General features: G+C 39.7%; 1 protein-coding gene across 2 annotated transcripts in view; it reads left to right on the top strand.

The window, feature by feature from the left end:
- Positions 1-23,562, top strand: part of smad10a (SMAD family member 10a) — a 44,538-nt gene extending 20,976 nt beyond the window's left edge. Inside the window, exons 4-13 of one of the 2 annotated variants that reach the window (XM_054763238.1) lie at positions 24-198; positions 325-348; positions 1,920-2,132; positions 4,064-4,321; positions 6,649-6,750; positions 7,030-7,083; positions 8,332-8,515; positions 8,720-8,888; positions 12,518-12,656; positions 13,551-23,562. In XM_054763238.1, the coding sequence (XP_054619213.1) occupies positions 24-198; positions 325-348; positions 1,920-2,132; positions 4,064-4,321; positions 6,649-6,750; positions 7,030-7,083; positions 8,332-8,515; positions 8,720-8,888; positions 12,518-12,656; positions 13,551-13,762 (1,530 nt within the window). In that variant the 3' untranslated portion in view covers positions 13,763-23,562. Of the gene's footprint in view, positions 1-23; positions 199-324; positions 349-1,919; positions 2,145-4,063; positions 4,322-6,648; positions 6,751-7,029; positions 7,084-8,331; positions 8,516-8,719; positions 8,889-12,517; positions 12,657-13,550 lie in introns of both variants that reach the window. The other variant, XM_054763237.1, reaches the window with a different exon arrangement.
- Positions 23,563-23,694: the final 132 nt, after the last annotated feature.

Raw genomic sequence — 23,694 nt, 5'->3', positions numbered from 1 at the left:
ATTCATCGTGTACTGCTTCTCAGGTGGCAGGAAGGAAAGGTTTCCCCCATGTGATTTATGCACGGCTGTGGCGCTGGCCTGACCTTCACAAAAATGAACTGAAGCACGTCAAGTTCTGCCAGTATGCCTTTGACCTCAAGTATGACAACGTGTGTGTAAACCCCTACCATTACGAGAGGGTGGTGTCTCCAGGCATCGGTAGGTTCAACACGTCTCGCTGGGAAGGCCCTGGTTTGCTATTGGCAATTGCTTTCTTGATTGAGTCTATTACTTATATGCAGTCTTGTTGTTCAATTTCCATTCTTTTTTTTCTCCTTTTGACAGTTGGTCTTAGTCTTCATAATACAGGTATGTTGACTTAGTTTACTTTGAACAATATTCCATGTTTTTCCAACAATCTCTTGGCACTGTATATGCATGGAAATCCACATGTTCAGAAAGTAAATTTGAAATATAAACAGAAAGCAATAACTTCTATTTAATAGATTTTTGTGTAAACAGTTGTCCCTTAACATGAACATTCACTCTATCACAGTTAAAAAAAATATATTAATTAATACTGTAAATCATGCTGGTTTGTGTTTGACTACAGTGGTGAAAAAATATGCACATTATATTATATTACATATGCATATACTGTAAGTATTCTTGGCCTTGATTACCGGTGTATAAGCCACTACTTTTTGTCATGCTTTGAACCTTGCAGCTTGTACAGTGATGCGGCTAATTTATGGCTAAAAATGACATTTCCCATGATGCCGAGAGTGCTGCTTCAGGAAGTACTAACGTGGATGAGTGACGTGGAAACTAATATCACATTTTGAAGTCTTATGCAGCAATCTCTGACACATCTTAAGTAAGTTTGATCAAGTGTAGAATTACAACAGCTTCTGTTTGGACTACTCTGACCACCAACCGTCCACTATCACCAACGGGTTTCAAAAGGCTTGACTGAATGAAGAGGATAGCTCGAGCCTAATGGCTAATATGCATCGAGGCAACAAAGAGTGACAACGAAAGAGAGCGAGAGACTGACAACATCTTTGACGAAGGAGTTATGACAATAGGTGTCAGTAATTGTTTGGTGATCACCAGACGTGATTGCCAGAACAGGCAGTTATTGCAGGTTTAAATTATCTCACAACAGGCACAGTAATAATAATATAATAATCATATAACAACACTGTTGGGGCCATAACCAAGACAAGGTAAAACACCACCATCACTTCGTGTCCTCCACACGTCTGTCTGCCCGCCACTAAGGGACCTAGGGAACATATTTACTGTGATGCACACAAGTAGGAGTTTTATTTATGTCTTAAATGGCTTATGTACTCCTGTCAACTATATTGGGTAATATAAGTGTAAAGGCATTTAAAGCCACCATTTCAATAGAATGATGAGACAATAGCCACCACAGGAAGTACGCTGTCCAGAAAAAAATCAGCAAGGAACTGCTAACTTGTCAGTCTATGTTATCTTATTCATGTCTTTTTTTCTCTGATTATATGTACTATATTGGGTAATACAAATGTCAAGGTGATTATAGTGGTGTTATTTCATGTCTAGAGGGCTCCAATAAGGCCGTAAAGAGGTTTTCTATGCCATAACCAGGAAAATATTCCATTCATAAATATTTAATCCTATTCCGCAGAAATTCACTTATCGCGGTCAGGTCTGGAACCAATTAACCGTAATAAACGAGGGACGACTGTATTTATGAATATTGGGCTGCACCTAATAAATAGATGCATGGTATGCAGTTAAAAAATAATAATTTGCAAAAGTCCCACATAATAATAAGAAGAGTAGGCGTCTTGTCTGCTCTGTGTTGTTGTGCCAATTGAATAATTGAACAAAGTTCAATTGAACAATGAATTTCAATGCCTTTGTCCTAACCATCCTGTTGCATCACGCAGGGCCACCCAGTGGGCTTATCAAAGAAGAATACATCCATGACTGTATTCAAATGGACCTCCCACCTGGCATGCCACTGTCGGACCACCAAGCCACGCTGAAGATGCCTCCCCCAGACCCCTACGGCCAAGCCCTGCCTCCTCCACATTTGTCCTCTGAGCCCCATGGACCCCCACCAGTCACCAGATACACACAGCTGCCTGTCTCACCTAAAGGTCAGCTACAGGGTATGATGAGGGTATATTTTGTTGTCTTTGTCTTTTCAAAGTGGTCCAACAAGATCAGGCATTTGAATCCTTTTCAAAATGTAAAAAAAACAGATGTGTCATGACATCTCGTCGTTTAAAACGTTACGAGATTTGCTGTTTGAAGAAAAACTGTATCGTGAGAACAGGGCAGTCGGAAGCCAATCAGACTGTGAACTATGCCAATGCTATCATAAATAATAATACAGTAATATGGAAGTGGCAGTGTGCAAGACATTATTAGAAACACGCATTAAAGGGCGCTTTAATGATCTTATGCACTCGTCCCTAGTCACATCGCGTTTTGAATTTTGCGTCTTCACTCTCACAGTTTTTCCAAACATATATTCATTAATTAATCATGCTGTTTGGTGGTTGAATACGGGTTATTATTAGTCAGAAATATGCATGTTTAGATTAATTTTGCATATATTTTTGCCTAAATGAAGCAGTTTCAGAAAATATTATGAAAATGGCTAAATGAAAATACAATTATAAGCCATTCAGAAGATGATTCAGATTGTGAATGTAGGATTCACCATTGGTCACTATGATCACTGGAACAATAGGCATCTCCAGACAGACACAATAATAATAATAATAATAATAATAATAATAATAATAATAACAACACGGGCTACTGTTGCGGTCAGAACCCACAACAAGCTAAAAGTCAACTCTGAACCACCTACGTCACTTCCTGTCCGTCACCCATTCTGCTCCCCTACTACACTTCCTGGAACACATTTACTGTGACACACACGAGCACAAGATTTATTTATGTCTTAAAGGGCTTATTGTCTCTGATTATGTCGACTATATTGGGGAATACAAATGTAAAGGTGACTATAGGGGTGTTACGTCATGTCTAGAGGGATCTAATCACGTTAAAACACGTGTTTAGAAGATCCTAAACATGTTTTCTATGCCATAACTATGAAAATATTCCATTTATAAATAAGGAATCCTATTTCATGAAAATTCACTTAACCAATTGGCCGCGATAAACAAGGAAATATTGTACATAGAAAATTGACAATAAAGAGTCTTGAACCTTGAACGCATAGAAGCAGAAATGTGATAGGATAAAAAAGATCTCACATACACTACTGGAAGCAGTGCAGCCAAGAAACACGCCAATAAATGAATATTATACTGACTGTTGGGAGTAAATGAATAAAACTTTTATGTATATAATGTTTATAGAACGCACACGGAATGATGAACAACTCTATCCATCTCCTTTCTCCCCCTATCCAGCAGCGCTGGTGAGATTTGTATTATTTCTTATGGAAAACATTGATTCGGTTTTTGTACATTTTGGTTTTCGTCCGACCTTTTGAAACAGATTCATGACGAAAACCGAGGATACACTGTATCTCTAACGCAACTTCTTTCCTGTGTCGCTTCCAGCCAGACGATAGCATCAGAAAAATCCCTTCAACTCAAAATTTGGCAAATGTGTGAATAATTTGGGGCTTAACTGTATAAGAGAGATTCATTTGTGGATTGGCATATACTGGCGGTGACAGACCAAAACCATGTCTTAGCAGGAGGAATTGAATGCTAAGCAAGGGCTTTGGATGATGAAATAGCCCCTTACAGACTATGATTTCATTCATAGTTGGATTCAGAAGAGGCGAGTGTCTGTCTGCAAGGGAGAGAAAGTTCTGTGTTGTTTGTTGCCCATGAAAGTTTGTTCCAGTGGAAAATTTAGTCTGAAGCTTTCTGAAAATCTCAGCCTCATGATGATATAAGAGTTTTATTAACCAAGTTTTTCCCTTTCTTACATAATCTACTTGGCATTATGTTCAATGATATGGGAAATTACCCGGGAAAATAGGGCAACTCACCCCTCTCCCAGTGATGAGTGACGTGTGTGTGTGTGTTCTCCTCCTCAGTGTCGAGTTCTGGCTCCATGCTCCCGCTGCAGGGCAGCCATGTGGATGGCCGCCCTCAGTCTGCATCTCCACAGATTCAAGTTATGTCTCAAGCACCGCCGCGATCCCCGACTCCAAACCAACCTCTTCCTCAGCAACAAGGTCCTCAACCCCAGCAACCTCCCCACCCGCAGCCATCCTCTCTACCTCCTCCTCCAGCGCATGGACAGAATGGATACAGCAACAGTAAACACTCACAGAGCCAGGCTGCCTTCCATAGTGAGTTGAAGAAATACAGATGCAGTACTACACCCAACAACACTTCATGAGCTATGCAGTCGACCCCTTGCACTTTGCGCTTCAAATTTTGTGGCTTCACTCTATCACAGTTTTAAAAAATATGTACCCCAAAGTGGGGTACAGCAATTGTCATGGGGGGGTGTGAATAAAAATGACAATTATGAGTGTGCCTGAATGCCTCACGGCACAAGGAGAAGGGAGCAGAAAGGAGACAGAGCATGAAGTTGTTCATGGCTCCATGTGCATCATATGAACAAATAAGTATGTTTGATGATTATTTTGTGCATTAAGATTTAATTTATAGCCTAAACCTGTCAAAACCTGTTACTGTGAGGGGAAAATTTGACTTTATCGTTCGTTTTATGTATTTTCGTATTTTTATCACGATTGTTCAATTTAGTATTTAAGTATTCAGTATTAAATGAATATGCATACTTAAACCATAGCCATCGTGAGTGGACCAAAAAGAAGGTCAAATTCAAGCTATTCATACGGAAGGATGGCAACATCAGACAGGAATAAACGATATGTAGGAGGATTGCTTATCTATTTATCAGTGCTCGTGTGAAACTTGATCAAAATGTGACCATGCAAAGTAAACATTTTTGACCTGGAAGTACTATAAAATGAATTACCAAATAATTATGTTCAATATTTCAAGTTAATGAAGATAAAACGGTTTATGTATTTTAAGTGCAGGAGTAGGGGGCACATGGCTTTAGGTCAACTATCTGAAGGGGTACGCCACTGTAAAAAGTTTGGGAACCACTGGCCTAGTTGAAGCGTTTTCAAGCATAAAATGGCTACATGGGTAAAATACAAATATAAGGCATTCAGAAGACTCACGCAAAGACGTTGTGATATGTAGTATTCTACACTGGTCACCAGGGGTCAGTAATGTTACATTAATGAGACAATAGCCACCACAGGAAGAACTGTCCAGAAACCGGAACACTGACAAAAAAAACTTTCACAATGCTAACATGTGTGTCTTTATTATGTCTTATTTTCCCTTATTATGTGTACTATATTGGGTAGTAGGAGTGTAGAGATGACTATAGGGTGTTATTTCATGTTTAGAGGGCACTGATAATGTTAAAAGCGTATGTAGAAGGTTGTAAACAGGTTTGGTATGCTCTAACTTACAAAAATATTTAAAAGAAAGCTAGATGGTACTCGGGTTTGGTATCGTTTACGCATTGTCCAATTATTTCCCCAAACACAATGCCTTTTTTATTTTTATGGAATTTTGTGACATGCAAGTTGAACAGAGTATTAATTTAAATATTTTATTATTACTTTATATTCTATATGTACTGTATATAATATAATATTATATGATATAAAAATGGGCCGCACGGTGGTCTAGTGGTTCCCATGTCGGACAACACAATAACAGTCTGGAGATCGGGAAGACCTGGGTTCGATTCTCCCTTACCTCCCACATTCCAAAAACATGCATGTTAGGTTAATTGGTGACTCTAAATTGTCCATAGGTATGAATGTGAGTGTGAATGGTGAATGGTTGTTTGTCTATATGTGCCCTGTGATTGGCTGGGGTACCCCGCCTGTCGCCCGAAGTCAGCTGGGATAGGCTCCAGCATGCTCCCGTGACCCTAAAGAGGAGAAGTGGCATGGAAAATGGATGGATAATATAAAAATTATATATATATATATTCATAAAAGGATAATACATTCAATAATAATCCATTCATTTTCTATGCCACTTATCCTCAATAGCCAATCCCAGCTGACTTCGGGCGAGAAGCGGGGCCAACATGCTAACCACTCAGCCTAATAATAATAATATGAAATAATAATAAATTCACCAATATGAAATAAAATCAACAACAAATTGTCATAATTATCACAGCCAAACCAGCAGCAAAACACAACACAGGGAATGTGCAGAAAAAACACCTGCTTGTGTTGTCATGTCGATGTTCAGAATCCTGCTGTTGGTGAATGCACCTAGCTTGCCGTAAGTGTGATTGGTGGAAAATGCGAAAGAGGCAATGATGTTTACAAAGAGTGTCAGGGTTTGCATATATTTAGCACCGAAATGAGGCACTGATAATTAGTTTTTGGGTCCGTTTATGTCAGCCCACTGATACCGAGTTTTGGTACAACTCCCTAGATGGCACATAGAGTGCAGACCTCCACCAAGGCTTCCTGGTAACTTCACGTTGTGATTATTTTGCATATCCCACATCACACAAGATGTTAATTCACATAGAGTGTGGCATGTATGACTCGGAGAATTATCAATAAAAGACTGATGTGACTTTTGCTTTTGTGCAATGCAGCAGTGTGGACAGGCAGCAGCACAGCCGCCTACACTCCAGTTGGACCCCTGCAGAATGGTCGTGGTCATCAGCAAACACCCCTTCACCATCCAAACCAACATTGTGAGTTGGGCCTTGGAACCTTCCTTTTATTTGCATCTCTCTGTATAATAATTGATCACGTCATTTACAATGTTTTTGTAGATGTGTTGATACAGTCATTGATATCTATCACTGTCACAGGAGCATGTGTCAGTGATAGATATCAATGTAATTTATTGACAGTAGAATCTTACTCTATATCTACAGCATGCCTGCAAAGGTATATGACCCCTCCCACCATTATCAACACTACTTTGCAGTGTTTCCCTTATGCTGCTGCTAATATTTTCTCATTTACAGGGTCTCAGCATCACAGTTCAACCTCTTTCCCCCCGTCTGTGTCCAACCATCCAGGTTAGAGACACGTACACCACCACTTTTGCATTGTAAAGCCGAAAATCGTAGTTTGTTAAAATGTTAGTTATTTATTATTTGATATACTGTAGTATTTGATCCTCAAGCACAACGTGGCTTCGTAGTTGGTGGAGAAACCTTGTTGGTGAGGGATTTTGATAGACACTTTTTAAGTTTCAGATCCCTCCACGGGTTTTCTATGGGATTAAAGTCCCCAAACTGGCTAGATTGCTCCATGATCTGAATATGCTTCTTCTTTGAGTCACTCCTTTGTTGGCTTGTATGTTTTTGGCCATTGGCATGCTGCAACATCCACAGCTGATCTTCAAGCAGGTCCTCCACTTCTTACCAAACGCACCTTACACTTGTTTGTTGTTCATCAGTCGCATCATAGTCACACCCGTGCCTACCGTGCCTTCACTGACCTATGGAATCTACATGAGCACCAAAACACATACTTGTAGTATTACCACCCACAGGGGTCACTGCTATGTCATCCAGTATGTTACAATACAGTTACAATTAGAGATCGATATTAGCTTTCACCGATACCAATATCAGCGGTAAATATATTTTTAGCAAATAATATTGCAGTTAATTTTAACAAATAGGCTCAGCCTGTAGAAAGGGGTATTTTATACAAACTGAATTGAATATTATGTTGGTCAAATTAAAGTCATCCATTATATGTAAAAAATAATGATAAAAATAATATTTTAAAATCGCAAATGCAATATTGGGAGGGAAATAATTAGATTTTAGATCTTTCAGCCCAGTTATTGCTTTTCTTGGTGACTGTGCTCCCAACTCCCTTGACATCATGAACCAGTTCCTCCCTTGTCATTGTGGGTTGCGCCCTCACCTTTTTCACAATCATCCTTACCTCACCAGGTGAAACCTTGCATGGAGCTCCAGAGCGATGGTGATTTACTGTTAACATGCATTTCTTCCATTTATCAATGATTGCACCAATAGGGCTCTCTTTCTCACCAAGTACCTTGCGGATGGTACAGGGGTCATTTGTGCGCTTCATGTGGGGGTCAGAACTCTTGCTGTGTGGTTGGAGATCAATACTTATGTCACTCAGTCCAATACAAATGAATTGATGTTTTTTTCTTGATTTTTTTTTTTTTTTTGGTTGTTTTTCTCTTTCTGTTAAAGTAAACCTACCATAAAACTGAGTTTAGCAGGTTAGCAGGGGGTCAAATAATGTGATTTCCTACATTGGACGTTGTATTGTCTGTGCAGGACCAGAGTTTTGGTGCTCCATCTCCTACTTTGAAATGGATGTTCAGGTGGGTGAGATGTTCAAGGTGCCCTCCAGCTGCCCTGTGGTGACGGTGGATGGGTACGTGGACCCATCGGGAGGCGACCGCTTCTGCCTTGGCCAGCTGAGTAACGTTCATCGCACAGATGCCAGTGAGAGAGCCCGGTGTGTGCAGAAAATCCCACTTTTCTCAAAGTTTGTCACGCCAATTCAACTTGAGCCCTTTTTTCCCCGAAAATGAAGACTCTATGCTGACTATTATTTTTTATCCACTTTATTCTTTAGATTTCCTTGTGTGATTCCACCCTATCCTCATTCCTCAGGTTGCAACAGCTCTTGTCTGATTTCTTTGCTTCCTGTTTGTTCCAGGTTACACATCGGTAAAGGGGTGCAGTTGGAGTGTCGTGGTGAAGGCGATGTGTGGATGCGGTGTATGAGTGACCACGCTGTATTTGTACAGAGCTACTATCTTGACAGGGAGGCAGGCCGCGCACCAGGTGATGCCGTGCACAAGATCTACCCTGGAGCCTACATCAAGGTCAGAATCCACTAGTGCCTAGGTTCCCAAAGTGTGGTACGCGTACCCCCAAGGGTACCCCAATTGCAATAGAGGGCATGTGAATAAGATACTGAATCAGATACTGCTTTATCATTGTTCAACTTTCCCCTTCATTTTGGTAATAAATTAATATGCAGATTTAAACCGTAGCCATCATGACAGGACAAAAAAAAGTGATGCTCAAATTCAACCCATTCAAATGGAATGATGCCAACATCAGACTGGAATAAAAGATATAGGATATCTAGATATATAGATAGGATGATTACTTACAGTATCTATTTATCAGTGCTCACGTGAAACTACCAAAATATAACAACGCAAAATACACATTTTTTAAAATGAATTTACCAATTAATTATGTTCAGTATTTCAAGTTAATTAAGGTAAAATGGTGTCTGTTTTTGAAGTGTGCAGGAGTAGGGGTACATGGCTTCAGGTCAAATGTCAAATAAAAAAGGCCAAATAAAATTAAACCAAACCAAACCAAATGTCTGAAGGGGTACGTGACTGTAAAAAGTCTGGGAACCACTGCACTAGTGTCACATTTCTCTTCTGCATAGTTAAGAACATCTATAAACATACTTTATGTGATACACTAATCCCTTATTTATGGCGGTTAATTGGTTCCAGACCCAACCATGATAAGTAGGATTCCTTAGTTGTATTCATATTTTCGTATTTAACAGCATAGAAAACCTGTTTACCACCTTCTAAATATGCTTTTTAACATCATTACAGCCTTCTAGACATTAAATAACACCCCTATAGTCACCTTTACACTCAATATACCCAATATAGTAGACATCATAAGAGAAAATAGGACATACTGTATAAGACATAAATAAGACATAATATTAGGGAAGATCAGATCGGGATCGGCCGCCGATCCGCTGTGTTTGGAAGATCAGATAATATCGGCTTCCGCCACGGGCCAATCCAGTTGCCGTATCACGTTCGGAAGTGTGGGCCACACTCGAGCATGATAGGTGCGGTAATGCGCCTCAAAGCTGGTTGGGACTCAACTCCCGCCACCCAAAAGAAGAAAATGCAACACCACCATGCAGACATGTCCGTGGTGTACCGTGGTGGTTAGTTTCACGTTGGACATCGGATATTCGGCTACGTAGCTACAGTGGTAGTTTCCCCTCACTGTGCCCGGACTGCTGTTCCATTGTGCGGAAAATTTCTGGCTCAGCCACAGTTCGCTACTCTAACCGCTGCTTGTTTACACTAGGGACTGTCAATAAATTACTATTGCGCTGAAGAGAGTAAAAAAAAAAAAAAAAAAGTGATATATTCTAAATCACACCACAAATTAATCTATAACCATGTCAGATGATTAGTCCTACCCTATTATTACCCTACCCTAGTAATTTGCACGGCCATTTTTTTCAATTTGATCTTTTATTGGATTAGAGACCTGAGGTTTGTTCCAAAAGCCAAACAATATTGGTGGTCATGCTGTGCAACAAAAAAAGGAAATTCAGCAATACTTTGGTTGCTTTTGCATTATTTTCAATGCCTTGAAGAGCTATTTTCATAACCATATTCAATTCCACAAATTCATGCTTGTAAGAAAAACCTATGAAAAAAAAAAAAAGAAAAGGATCGGTACCGGATCAGATCGGGTTGGATCAGAAGCCCAAAAATCAGATGGGGACATCCCTACATAATATAGAACAGGGGTGTCCTAACTTTTTCCAGCGAGGGCCAGAGAAAAATGAAGGCATGCAAGGGCCGCTTTGAAGATACGCAAGCAAGTTATACATCGTAATAGAGTGTAGTAAAGCCGCACCCACGAAATTCAAAGAGAAAAAAAAGATTTGTACATATACAGTATATGCTGCTCCGATCTATAAGGCGCAGGTGCCCACATGGGATATTTAGCACACAGAAAGATGTTACACTGTAGGAGTTTTTAAACTTTTAATGAAATATGTGTTTTTTTCAAAACACTGCTGAACAGTGTGTGTAATACAGCCTACCAGAAAAGTCACTCATTGCTGTCCCCCTCCTCCTCCTGGGAACTAAAACCACTAAAGTCGTCCTCTTCAAGTGTTGGAACCGAGAAACCCAATAATTCCCTCAACACACATACGTACCGCCGGTATATTTCCATCTTTTGTTGTCGCTACCAACGTCCCCTCCCGACCCAAGGCAAATTAGCCCCTCAGCCCGTGCGGTCCTCCCCAGCATGCAGCAGTCCAGCCCCCCGAAACCCGCTGGCGACAGTGGACCTCCCGACGCTGCTCCACGCTGCCAAGATCCACCGGCAGATCCGAGCAAAAGTGGCTAGATCCATCTCCTTCAACCTGAAAGCCGCATAACATGCGTTCTCCATGATGAGTAGTGATGTGCGGATCGATACTGAAATATTGACACCGCTGATACGAGATCTTTATGCTCTAAAATCGATTCTCAATGAAAATGCATATCTGTGATGGAGCATGGCCGACACTAGCTACGAACATGCTAATATATCAGCGGGAAGGAGGGGGAAAAGATGTTGCATGTGTTTGTAGGGTAATGAATGAGGTAGCGACACCGTGGGGAAAACTAGCGTGGAGAATGAGTGTCGAGTGGGCATGTTTGTGTGCGGGTACATTTAGCGTCGGTAGCTAGTGACGACCGTGCTCCGTCACATCATCCCTCTCCTCCGGAAGGTTGGCACTGTGGGGCAACCTGGACAAATAATCCGCGACCACATTGGTCTTTCCTGATCGGTGTCGGATGCTGAATTTGAATGGCTGCAGGGCAAGGTACCATCTACTAAGTAGCCTATTGTGGTCTTTCATGGAGTCAATCTAGGTGAGAGCAAGGTGGTGGTTTCGAGGTCGAATTCCCTTCCCAGCAAGTAATAACGTGGGTTCTCCAAAGCCACGCCCTCTTGTTCTACGGTTGAATATTTGATCTCACGAGGCTGGAGTTTACGATTTACGTAAAGTATGGGGCACCTGCAGTCCTGCAAGCCCTGGTACAGCTCTTCTCTAGAGTCGGAATACCACATGAGATTTTGATACATTTGGTAGCCCAATTTGAAACTGCATATACCTGCAGGTGGTCCCAGACTTTTGGAGGGGAGTGTAATATTATTGCCGTTACAGCACCTGCTTAGCAAAGTGTGCCTCAAATAATCGGTTCTGTTTCAGGGTTGGTCATGACAGGCTTTTTAAAAAAAAAAAAAAATCATCATTGATTTTGCCAAAAAAGGTGCAAATGATATTCTTGTGTTGATATCAGTACAGTACTGTACTTTTTAATTGATATTATTGATGTACTTGGATGATGCTGGCATAGTCCCACCATGCATGCAATGCTGCTGCACCAACGTAAAATGTCAAATGAAGAACATGGAGCCCTACCTGAGCTCAGGAAGAAAGACTTGTAAGACTTGTAAGAGTGGCGTGTCATACAACAAATACTTTCTGATCATTTCACAGTACTTCTGTGAATTTGGTACATTGATATGCCTCATGTTGCATCATCCCCTTCCTTTTTTCCTGCTTACTCAGTCAACATTCCCACTAGAGAAAATGAAAAGTGTTGCATTTGTATTTGTGTTGAGTGAACATAGTGTTGATATTAGGTGTTTGTGTTTTGGTTAGGTGTTTGACCTGCGGCAGTGCCACAGACAGATGCAGCAGCAGGCAGCGACTGCTCAGGCTGCTGCTGCTGCGCAGGCGGCTGCAGTGGCAGGAAACATACCTGGACCGGGCAGCGTCGGCGGCATCGCACCTGCAGTCAGTGAGTGTTGCCAAGACTTTGTATATTGTTGCTTTCTCGTGACAGTCGTGCAATTCACTTTTTTTTCAGGAGCAATTAAAAAACAACAACTTTACAACGATGTGTGTCATTAAAACACACCACTCATGACGACTACACTGTGGGGTGGAACCGTACATGTGATTAGAATCGGATTATTGGGTACAGAACCAGCGGTTCTGTATGAAGGCATTTACTGAAGAATTACGTTATGTGATAACATATCATTACAACTTTTTCCACACAAGCTAAGCACTTTTATGTTTTACATTTTGTTCCCAAAATCAACCAAAATGTGACCTTAAAACCAAAGTACCGACCGAAGTGTACCTTTACACCTCTATATTAGACAAATTTTGCTCCGGAAGTATAAATCTATCATTTTACAGCCATCACTATAGCTGTATATGTACATTTTAATCATTTGATGCATTAAAGTTGGCGTAACATATGCAGCTTAAATACAGTAAATGTAATAATTGCTCTCTATGACAAAGCAATATTAGTTGTATTACAACTATTTTGATTGTTTTGTTTGTTTTTCATAATATTGCAACTTTAAAATAATATCTATTAATATTTCAAGTTTATGCTACTAAAATGGCATTATTTTTCCCTCACAATATTATAGGACGTTATGCTTTTTCTTGTCAGATTACAACTTTTTTCTCTTCATATTTTTGACTTTATTCCTGTAAAATGACTGCAGATTTTTTTCCATATTTGCATTTTTTTTTTCTTGTTAAATTATATTTTTTAAATGTGCCGGGGGACGTTGGACACCCCCGACTGACATTTTTTTGTACAACTGCACATTTGTGCATTTCCACATGCCTTTACGTGCATGCAGAAGGTAACATATTCCCTCTCTGCCAGGTCTGTCTGCGGCAGCGGGGATTGGTGTGGATGACCTTCGGCGACTATGTATCTTGCGCCTCAGCTTCGTGAAGGGCTGGGGGCCCGATTACCCGAGGCAGAGCATCAAACACACGCCCTGCTGGGTGGAGGTCCACCTGCACCGCGCTTTGCAGCTCCTTGACGAGGTCTTGCATACTATGCCTTTAGCTGATCCAGGGCCTGCTAACTGACATCTCTGATGCTGACATTTCCATCTGGGTTATTTGAATGTGCACACACACACACACACACACACACACACACACACACGTTTAGATATTTTTGCTCTGTACCAAATATTCTCTCTAATTGAATTTCCATTGAAAACTGAAATAGATACTTAATGCTTGTAACAATCAATTTAGCCTGCACTATTTACTGTCACACACACACACACACACACACACACACACACCTTCTTATGAGCAATATCAGACAAAATGTTATTCCACACATATACGCTTGTCCTTCAATGTTAGCATTGCATTAAAGCAACAAACCAAACCAAACATTTGATCCGGACAAAAGTTATATTGTGCCACTGAAACACTACAACATATTGTTTGAATACATTCATGAAGAAAAGAACTACATTCTTACTGTTACCTAACCCTCAAGAACCCATGAGAACCCATTAGAACCTAGAGCCGTTTGTGCTCCAAGTCAAATGATGGCATGATGGATAAACTGCAGAATTGATTATCATTGATTACATTTATGTTACATACAGTATATTTTACAATGGGCATTCATGCTAAATGTATTCCTATATTCAAGGGTGTCCAAAGTGCAGCCCGGGGGCCATTTTCGGACCACTACTTGTTTTTTATTGACCTGCGGCACATGCTAAAAAATACAATGAACCTCGAAAACTTAAAAACAACTGAGAAAATTGAGCAAAAAAGGCATAATGTTGCAATTGAGACTTGAATGCTAGTAACGCTAACAATACAGTAACCCCTTGCTACAGCACGCTTCCAATTTCATGGCTTTACTCTATCAGGGTTTTTCCAAATTATATTCAGTAATAAATCATGCTGTTTTATGTTTGAATACGGCCTATCAGTAGTCAAGATATATGCATATTTAAGCACATTTTATGGATTTTTTTTGCCTAAATGAAGCATTTTCAAGCATAAAAATGGCTAAATGAGGTAAAATACAAATACAAGGCATTCAGAAGACGCATTCAAAGTCCTTGTGATAATATGTAGTATTCTACACTGGTCACTAGGTGTCAGTAATGTTACACTGATGAGATAATATCACAGGAAGTACTGTGCAGAGCAGGAAGTAAAAAAACAAGAAAATCTGTCAATGCTAGCGTGTGAGTCTATCTTATGTCTAATTTATGTCTTACAGTTGGTTAATTGGCGGTTGATTGGTTCCAGACTCGACTGTGTTAAGTGAATTTCTGTAAGAATATTAATAAATTGAATATTTTCATAGTTATGGCATAGAAAACCTGTACCTGTACAACTTTAACATTATTAGAGCCCTCGAGACATGAAATAACACCCCTATAGTCACCTTTACACTCATGCAAACCAATATAGTAGACACAATGAGAGGAAAATAAGACATCTTAGACATAAATAAGATAACAGACTCACATGTTAGCAGTTTCTTGTTTTTTCTGTACAGCGTACTTCCTGCAGTGGCTATTGTGTCATCAATGTATTGCAATGGCAGCTTTAAATGGCTTTACGATCGTATTACCCAATAATGGGCATAATAGGAGTAAATAAGCCTTTTAAGACGTAAATAAAGCTCTTGATTGTGTGTGTCACAGTAAATATGTTCCCTAGGGGACCGGTGTGTAGGTGAGGTTGGAGGTTCAGGGTTGCGTTTTAGCTTGTGGTGGGTTATGGGCCGAGCAATAGACCGTGTTATTATTAGTATTATGTTATTATTATTGTGCTTGTTGTGGGATAATTGAAATCTTTTCTGGCGATCACGTCTGGCCATTGTCTCAATGAACACCGCCACCTAGTGGCCAATGTAGAATACTACATTCACAATTAGCATGCTTCTTCCGCCTTGTATAATAAATACAAATATTTTAGTTCATTTGTTTTCTCTTAAGAGTGTAAAGGTGACTGTAGGGGTGTTATTTCATGTCCAGGCGGCTCCAATGATGTTTAAAATCATATTTAGAAGGTTGTGGACAAGTTTTCAATGCTCTAAAAACCAACATATTCCATTTATAAAAAAAGGAACCCTACTTGGTGGAAATTCACTTATCACGGGCGAGTCCGGAACCATTTAACTGCCATAAACGAGGGATTACTGTAACACGCTCACATAGAACGCAAAGCTGACGAGCAGGCCACTTCTTCATGGCATATCTACATTTAAAACAATTGAAAATAATAACATGACAGACAAATGGCCACAGTAGAAAGGTTTTTGGGGCTTTCCTGCAATATTGCACGTAACAAACAAGTCCGTTTGCCCGCTACTGTATCGTCCCGCCAAATCGAGTCCCCAAAGAAGGCACCCTACACTGTTCGTGCATTTTTCATAGAATGTGACTGTGAAATAACCCGCCATGGGGCCAAAAGTTGTGAGTGGCAGCAATTTGATAAAGAAGGTGAGAAACACTACTGAATTCCATCTCGCCAGGATGTACAGGAAGTGCGCATCAATGATAGCATTCCTCATTTAGAATTATTTCACATTGTTTCCTGCATGTCAAACTAGAATTATTCTCTTTTGGTCATATTTTTGGGTGTCTAGCACGGTTATATTTAGGGATCTCCAATATTATTGGCCACCGGTAATTATCGGGCCGATACTGGCATAAAAACGTGATATCAGCCAACATCGGTAAAGTTTTTTTCCCCTCCAATAAAAGCCGATGCAGAACTTTAAGCGCCAAGGTGGCAAACTTGCAACACTGCTGATCTTGCTGCGTCGTGAAGTGACAAATGTGCTGCGCACAAGTCTGTGAGAATAAATTAACTCAACTTAGCAGCTCCTTAAAAATCGCAGGGGGGGGTTACCATTCCACACACTAGTCTTACTCAGTGTTTTTAAACAGAGCGCTCAAAAAAACATCACACAGCAACGTAATCGGTAGATAACAACAGACAAGACACAACCAACGAGTAATACAGAATAACCAACAACTATGTGAGCTCTGAACGTGTAACTTAGCGGCTATTTACAACAACACGACAACAAAGCACGCTGGGAACGAGGAATCGCTGCTGTCAAAACCATATATTCGCTGAGCCGTACATCCGCGTCGCCGCCATATTGGATGTGGCAAGGCTGCGCTGTAAGTGAACACAAGGAAATGTACTTCATAAAACGCCTTTCTACAAAGAAATTGAAGTTAACGCCTCTCGTTTGTGATGTTACACACATCGGTATCAGTTGGTATCGGTTGGTATCGGAATCAGAAATTGAGAGTTGGACAGTAGCGGCATATCGGTTTTCGGCAAAAAAGCCAATATCGGACATCCCTAGTTATATTGTTTCCTTTGGGAAAAATTGCCTCGGTTTTGTTGCATTTTAGTTTTTGTCGGAAAATTTGAATTTGGGAAATCTTGCTGTTGCGACAAATTTGAGGCTTTCCATAGCAATTGAATATTTTAGCTTTAAAAGTGAGCTTTTATGGCAAAAAAATAATAATAATAATAAGATTGCTCACCTGACACACTGCCATTTTGGGGACGCCATATCCTGGGCTAGTCACATGACCACCACTCCTAAACGTTTCCTATAGGGACGTGATGAGTTCAAGGGCAAAACTGTATTTTAGCACATTTAAAGTGGGTTCTAATGGGTTACATTTGTTACAAACTGCTCGGAACAACAAACTCCACACACACACACACACACACACACACACACACACATTTGCTATCTGTGACACACATTTATGTTTGTTTTTTTTAAAAGAACACTCCGTGATACGTTTTTAGAACTCCACGTCCTTTTGTGCACTTTTGGATTGATCGCATCAGAAGAGAAATATTTAGGAGTCCATGGAGTCCAAATGACACTTGCATACCTCCAGAAAAGGCTGTGTGTTATTTTTCTCTGTGTGTGTGTGTGTGTGTGTGTGTGTGTGTGTAAATGTGGATGAGGGAAGTCAGTGTTGTGTCACTTTTGTGCTCGTACCGTGCTTGTCTGTTCACCCAAACCCAATCTTTATCTTGTCGGCCTTCGTAGTACGCTCATATATATACATATATACATATATATATATATATGTATATGTATATATATATATGTATGTATACAGTATATCTATTTTTTTGATACCAAAAGAGTAAAAAAGCCAAAAACATTTAGCTTTAAAGTGGTGTTGTTGGTATTTGTAATGAACCAGTGCTACCTTGTATGTAACCAAATGTTTGGTGTCGATCACCAAAGCTGGAATACCTCATAAGTACACAGCATCACTTGTAGGTTTTGTTTGACTTTTTTTTCGTTTTCATCACGAGACGAAACTCAGCGTGGCTCAAGTACTGGAGGTTACGCTCGGCCAGGGGTGTTCAAAGTGCGGGGGGGGCCGTTTGTGGCCCCCAGCTGGTTTCTTCCCGGCACGTTCTACAAATAGTGTTAGTTGTTGAATAATATTAGTTTTGCTTGGTCGCGTCTTAACACTAAGCTGAGGTTGTTGTTGTTTTTAAATATGTATTTCAATACAGTAGAACCTCCGTTTGATTCTAATTCATTCATTCCAAAAGGTCTATTGAAAACTGAATTATCCAAAAAACGAATCCTTTTTCCCCTTAAGAAATAATGTAAATTAAATTAATTTGTTCAAGACACCCAAAACTATGAACAAACAGTACCTTTTGTAGAGAATAGAGTAATCCCAGGTCGCCAGGTTGCATTTTCAATTTTGCAGCTTCGCTCTATTACGGTTTTTAAAAAATATTTTAATTTATATTAAATGCTGTCCAGTCCAGGGCGTACCCTGCCTCTCGTCCAAAGTGAGCTGGGATAGGCTCCAGCATACCCCCTAGTGAGGATAAGCGGCATAGAAGATGCATGGATGGATAACATGCTGTTTCATGTTTGTTTTTCACCCCTTATTAGTCAAAAATATGCATATTTAACCACATTTATTGCTTTTTTTTTGCCTAAATGAAGCATTTTCAAGCACAAAAATGGCTAAATGAAGTCAAATCAAACATAAGGCATTGAGAAGACACATTGAAAGATGTGATGACATGTAGTATTCTACCCTGGTCACTAGGTGTCAGTAATGTTACTGTAATGTTGGGTGAGACTCGATCACAGGCTTTTATTGCAGGTTTCAATGATCTCGTAACAGGCACAATAATCCCTGACACGGGCTACTGTTGCTGCCGCTAAAACTCAAACCTCAACTCTGAACCCCCAATGTCACTTCCTGTCCACCCCCCACTCAGCTCCCCTGGCACCGGAACACATTTACAGCAACACACACGAGCACAAGTCTTATTTTTGTCTTATTTTCTTTTATTATATCTACTATATTGGGTAATAGGAGTGTAAAAGTGACTGTAGGGGTGTTATTTCATGTCTAGAGGGCTCTAATAATGTTAAAAAGTATATTTAGAAGGTGGTTTTCTATGCTATAAATACAAAAATATTCCATTTATAAATAAGGAATCCTCCATTGCAGAAATTCACGTTAGGAACGTATTTGTCTTCATCATTTTTCAAAATTGAAATGGACACATTTTGTACATTAAAGATGCTAAAAGCAATCCAGTAGCTGCTAAACTATCTGAACACATTACAAATGAGTGTAAAAAAAATGCGGCTGAAAATGGGCCCCCGGGCCACACTTTGGCCAGCCCTGATGTCGCTTATTTCATGAAAATGATGATTCCTTATTTATAAGTGGAATATTTTCATTGTTTGAGCAGAGAAAACCTGTTTACCACCTTCTAAATGCACTTTTTCGCATTATTAGAGCCCCTTAGACATGAATATAGACTCGCACGTTCTTTTTTTTTTTAACTTCCTGTTCTGTACAGTACTTCCTGCAGTGGCTATTTTCTCATGAGTGTAACATTACTGACACCTAGTGACCAGTGTGGAGTACTACATATCATCACAACGTCTTGAGTGCGTCTTTTGAATGCCTTATATTTGTATTTTGCTTACGTTTGGCCATTTTTATGCTTGAAAATGATTCATTTAGCAAAACATATATAATGTTTGCTTAAATATGCATATATTTAGACTAATAATCGGTCATATTCAACCATGAAACAGCATGATTTATTAATTAATACATTTTTTTAGAGTGAAGCCGTGAAAGGTGGCGTGGGATGACTGTACCTTTTTATATTTCACCTTTAAAACGATCTCACCTTGGTTGGCTTCCTGTTCTTCAGTACAGCCTCACCTTTGTAACCGCAGGTTGTGGGTTATAATAAATAAACGTTGGAATGTTACGAGAATAAACGGGAAAATGTCAAGAGAACAACGGCGTATCCGAACGAGACAGAAAGTCACAATTTTAATAAACTCATGATATTATGAGGATAAATAATAGTGAAAACTCATTTTTCGTAGCGTGGAGTTGAAATATTAAAGAAAAAAGACATTCTTTTTTAGAAGTAGTGATATTAGGAGGAAAAAAACAATCAATTTTGGAAAATAAGGTTGGGGAAATAGTTATGATATGACGGGAATAAAGTCAAAATATGATGGGAATAAAGTCGTTGTATTACAAAATAAAAATTACAAAGATTGTTTAAGAACAAAAGTGAAATATTTGGAGAATTTTAAAAAACAACAGCAAAAATGTGGGGGGAAAGAGAGTAACAGGCTTTTTCCACATACAGTCATGGAAATAATGATGAGGGCACCCTTGTTGTTTCTTCATTTTAATGCCTGATACAACTAAAGGTACAAATATAACAATGACAACAAAAATAGCTCATAAGAGTTACATTTTTTGGCAGTACAACGCTATAGCTAATCATGTAAGAACTTAAGTGGTTATTATCAAGAAAGCCATGGAAGTTGCTAGATATCAGCTCTTAGATTAAAACCTTTATTATCATCATTATTTGTCCAAACAAAAGTACCTTTAGTTGTAGCAGGCATTAAAATGGATCAATAAACTGAAGAAACGAGGGCGGTCTAATCATTTTTCCCATGACTGGATGTGATAATGTAACAATCGACACATGTTGCTGTACAAAACGTCAAAGTGGCAAAGTTGCATCCTTTCATTTTTCACCATGAGGCCCTCGCTGGAAAAAGTTTGGACACCCCTGGTGTAAACTAATGTCGGGTCCAGGAGTTTCATTTTCTTGCAAAGTCAGCTGCTTTTCCAAGATCAGCCCACTAACACATATGCATATTAGTCATTTGTGCCTTTTTATTGTCAAGCGCAAACGCAGCAACACTAGATTGTAAAAGACTTTTGGTTTGTCTTCTTCCTGTCAAGATTCCCGTTGCACAGCGCGGTTTGGTCCTCACCCACTTTTGACGACATCTTGTGGTTCCCTCAGGTATCTGTGTTTTCAAGTGTCCGACTGCTTCATAGCAGAGCGCCCGTTGTACCGGAGTAGTCTAATTTATTGCCTTAGTGTGTTGTGAGCGTGGCTGGGTTTGAACCTGAAACGCTTTGCCCGTAATTCAGGGAAGCAGACGTGTTGAAGAAGGCAAACTCGGTCGTTTATTACGTCTGCATTGCCATCCCGTCGCCGCCACGTCACCGTGTTGTTTCCAGGAATTCTGTGTATTTTCACTGTGTATTTGTGGAACACTGTTGGTGTGAACTAAAACCAAGCTTCAACATCATTAACTATAACTAATGCTTTAAAGTTGTTTGCAAAGATTTTTATATGTATGCTCCATAATTAAAGGGAAACAGACCAACGCTCATTTGTTTTCTTCTTCTTGTGCCTGAAATGATCAATATTTGTCCATTTAACTGTACTGTGAATGTATTTTCTTTATGATTACAATCCTTTTTAACATTTTCTGAAGTGAAAATGGCTGACTTTGCACATTTGCGGATCAAATACAGGGCAGAAACCTAAGTTGAGGCTGCCGTCAGCGTCTCCTCTCGGCTTAGCATGCCTGAGTGAACCATTTGTCAGCGCGTCGCTAATGATATGATGTAGCGGAAACATTTACCGTAAACTCCGCAGTATAAGCCGCACCCACTAAATTTAGAGGGGAAAACCAGAATTGTACGTAAATAAGCCGCACCGGTGTATAAGACGCACGTGTCCACGTCATAAAATGGCATATTGTGGCATGCATGAGTCCGTAAGGACCAAACGGCTCTTCATCTCACAGGAGCCAATCACGAGCGATGAGGAAAAACTCCCACCTAGCTTCTCGACCCTTCTCAAAGTGCAGGAGGTCGTTACTCAATATAACAGTCTGACTCACAGTGTCATCTCACAAACATTAAACTCATCACACAGCAACTTAACACTCAAAAGGTACCAAGGAAATATACATTACAAGCACCAATACGAGTTTAAAATAACAAACAGCAGCTATTCTAACATATACCCGTGATGACGCATTACCGCCAGAAGAGCATTTCATTGGAGGACAAGCAGCATAGAAAATGGTGGATGGTGCTGCAATGTTCCCTCAGTCCACCAGAGGGAGGCTGACGTCATTGCAGCACCCCAATGAATGCGTTGCTCAGACACAATGGATTATGGGAAAACTTTAAAAAAAAATTTCCATTTCAAACTCATATTAGTACATGTTTTTATAGTTGTCAGGTAAACCTTTTTAGTGTTAAGTTGCTGTGTGGTGAATTTAGTGTTGTTAGTAAAGTGTTCTTAGTAGGAGTATGTTGTTATACTGTTATATATAATGACCTCCTTTTCGAGTGCACTGATAGCTCGTGATTGGCTCCTGCCAAAGAAAGAGCTACCGTTTCCTCCCCGTCTTGCGAGCGGCACAGTATTTAAACAATTAGTGGTAGTTCTGAAGTAAAGGGGATGTCACGAGATTAGAATTTAGCCATAAAATATAATGTATAAATTGTGGGGTTCAAAGTTTAAGAAAAAAGTGGCGGCTTATACACCAGACCATGACTTTCTACAGCCTGCGTAATGTCTTTCATGTGCCAAAATACACAGAAATGTCATACGTGGAGGCACTTGCAATACTACCTTCATCCAGAAGGGGTGGGGGCCGTGCGTGAGCTGGTAGGTGTGTGGCACTGCCATCCTTTCATAGCGAGGAAAAGCTAGCGGGGTTTTTTTGTTGGTTAGAGAGCAGCAAGTGAAATTCATTCAATATGTTTTTATGCTCTGATGAATGAATGAATGAATGAAATTAACTGCCAGGATGGGGGATTATATATCCAAGCTCACCAGGAGGTGATCAGACTTTTACAACAAAGCAGCAGAAGGATAGGATTGCATGTACTTCCTGTACAAATAAAAAGGTATGAACACAAATTTAAGTTTATAAAAAATAAATAAATGGGACTAAGATGTATTTTGGCTATTGGCTGCAAGCGTTGGAATGACACATCAGATTGTGTGATGCACTCAAGGACACAACCATACTGCTAATTTTGGTATCAATCCGATACCAAGTAAATACGGGGCCAGTACTGCTGATACCAATGCTTTTTACCAGAAATGAATCAAGATCATTGGATGATTTTTATTTTATTTTGCCTTTAAGGCCATCACAGTGCGAATAAATTCAGATTTTCCATTAGAAAAAAAAGAAATCCACAGTTTTTAACCTTTCCAGTATTAAAACAAACATGTACAATATCACATACATCAATCCATCAGAATGCACTTATTAAATGAAGTTATTTGCATACCAACGTAGTCCTCTACGTGCACTTCTGTATCGGTCATTGAAGAATATTGTAGATCTACATTGGGATTTGCATGTCTAGCAAGCAATCTAACTGTCGCTCATTACATTTCTGCAAGTCAGGGACCTCATTTAAACAGGTCAAATTGAATGAACAGTGTTCATTCAATTTGTATGTATCTGTATGTATGTGTTCATGGAACACATACATACAGTATACACACACACACTATATATATGTTTACATTTAGCATACAATGATTGATTGGAATGAAATTATTATGTTTGAGATGATTCACTCTGAAAATACTGCCAAGGCTGTCATTTGTGTTTATTATGCCAG

This window comes from Dunckerocampus dactyliophorus, chromosome 20 (genome assembly GCF_027744805.1).
Source record: "Dunckerocampus dactyliophorus isolate RoL2022-P2 chromosome 20, RoL_Ddac_1.1, whole genome shotgun sequence".
Classification (NCBI taxonomy): domain Eukaryota; kingdom Metazoa; phylum Chordata; class Actinopteri; order Syngnathiformes; family Syngnathidae; genus Dunckerocampus; species Dunckerocampus dactyliophorus.
The sequence above is the reverse complement of the archived record's forward strand: the minus strand, read 5'-3'. Positions and strand labels throughout refer to the sequence as shown.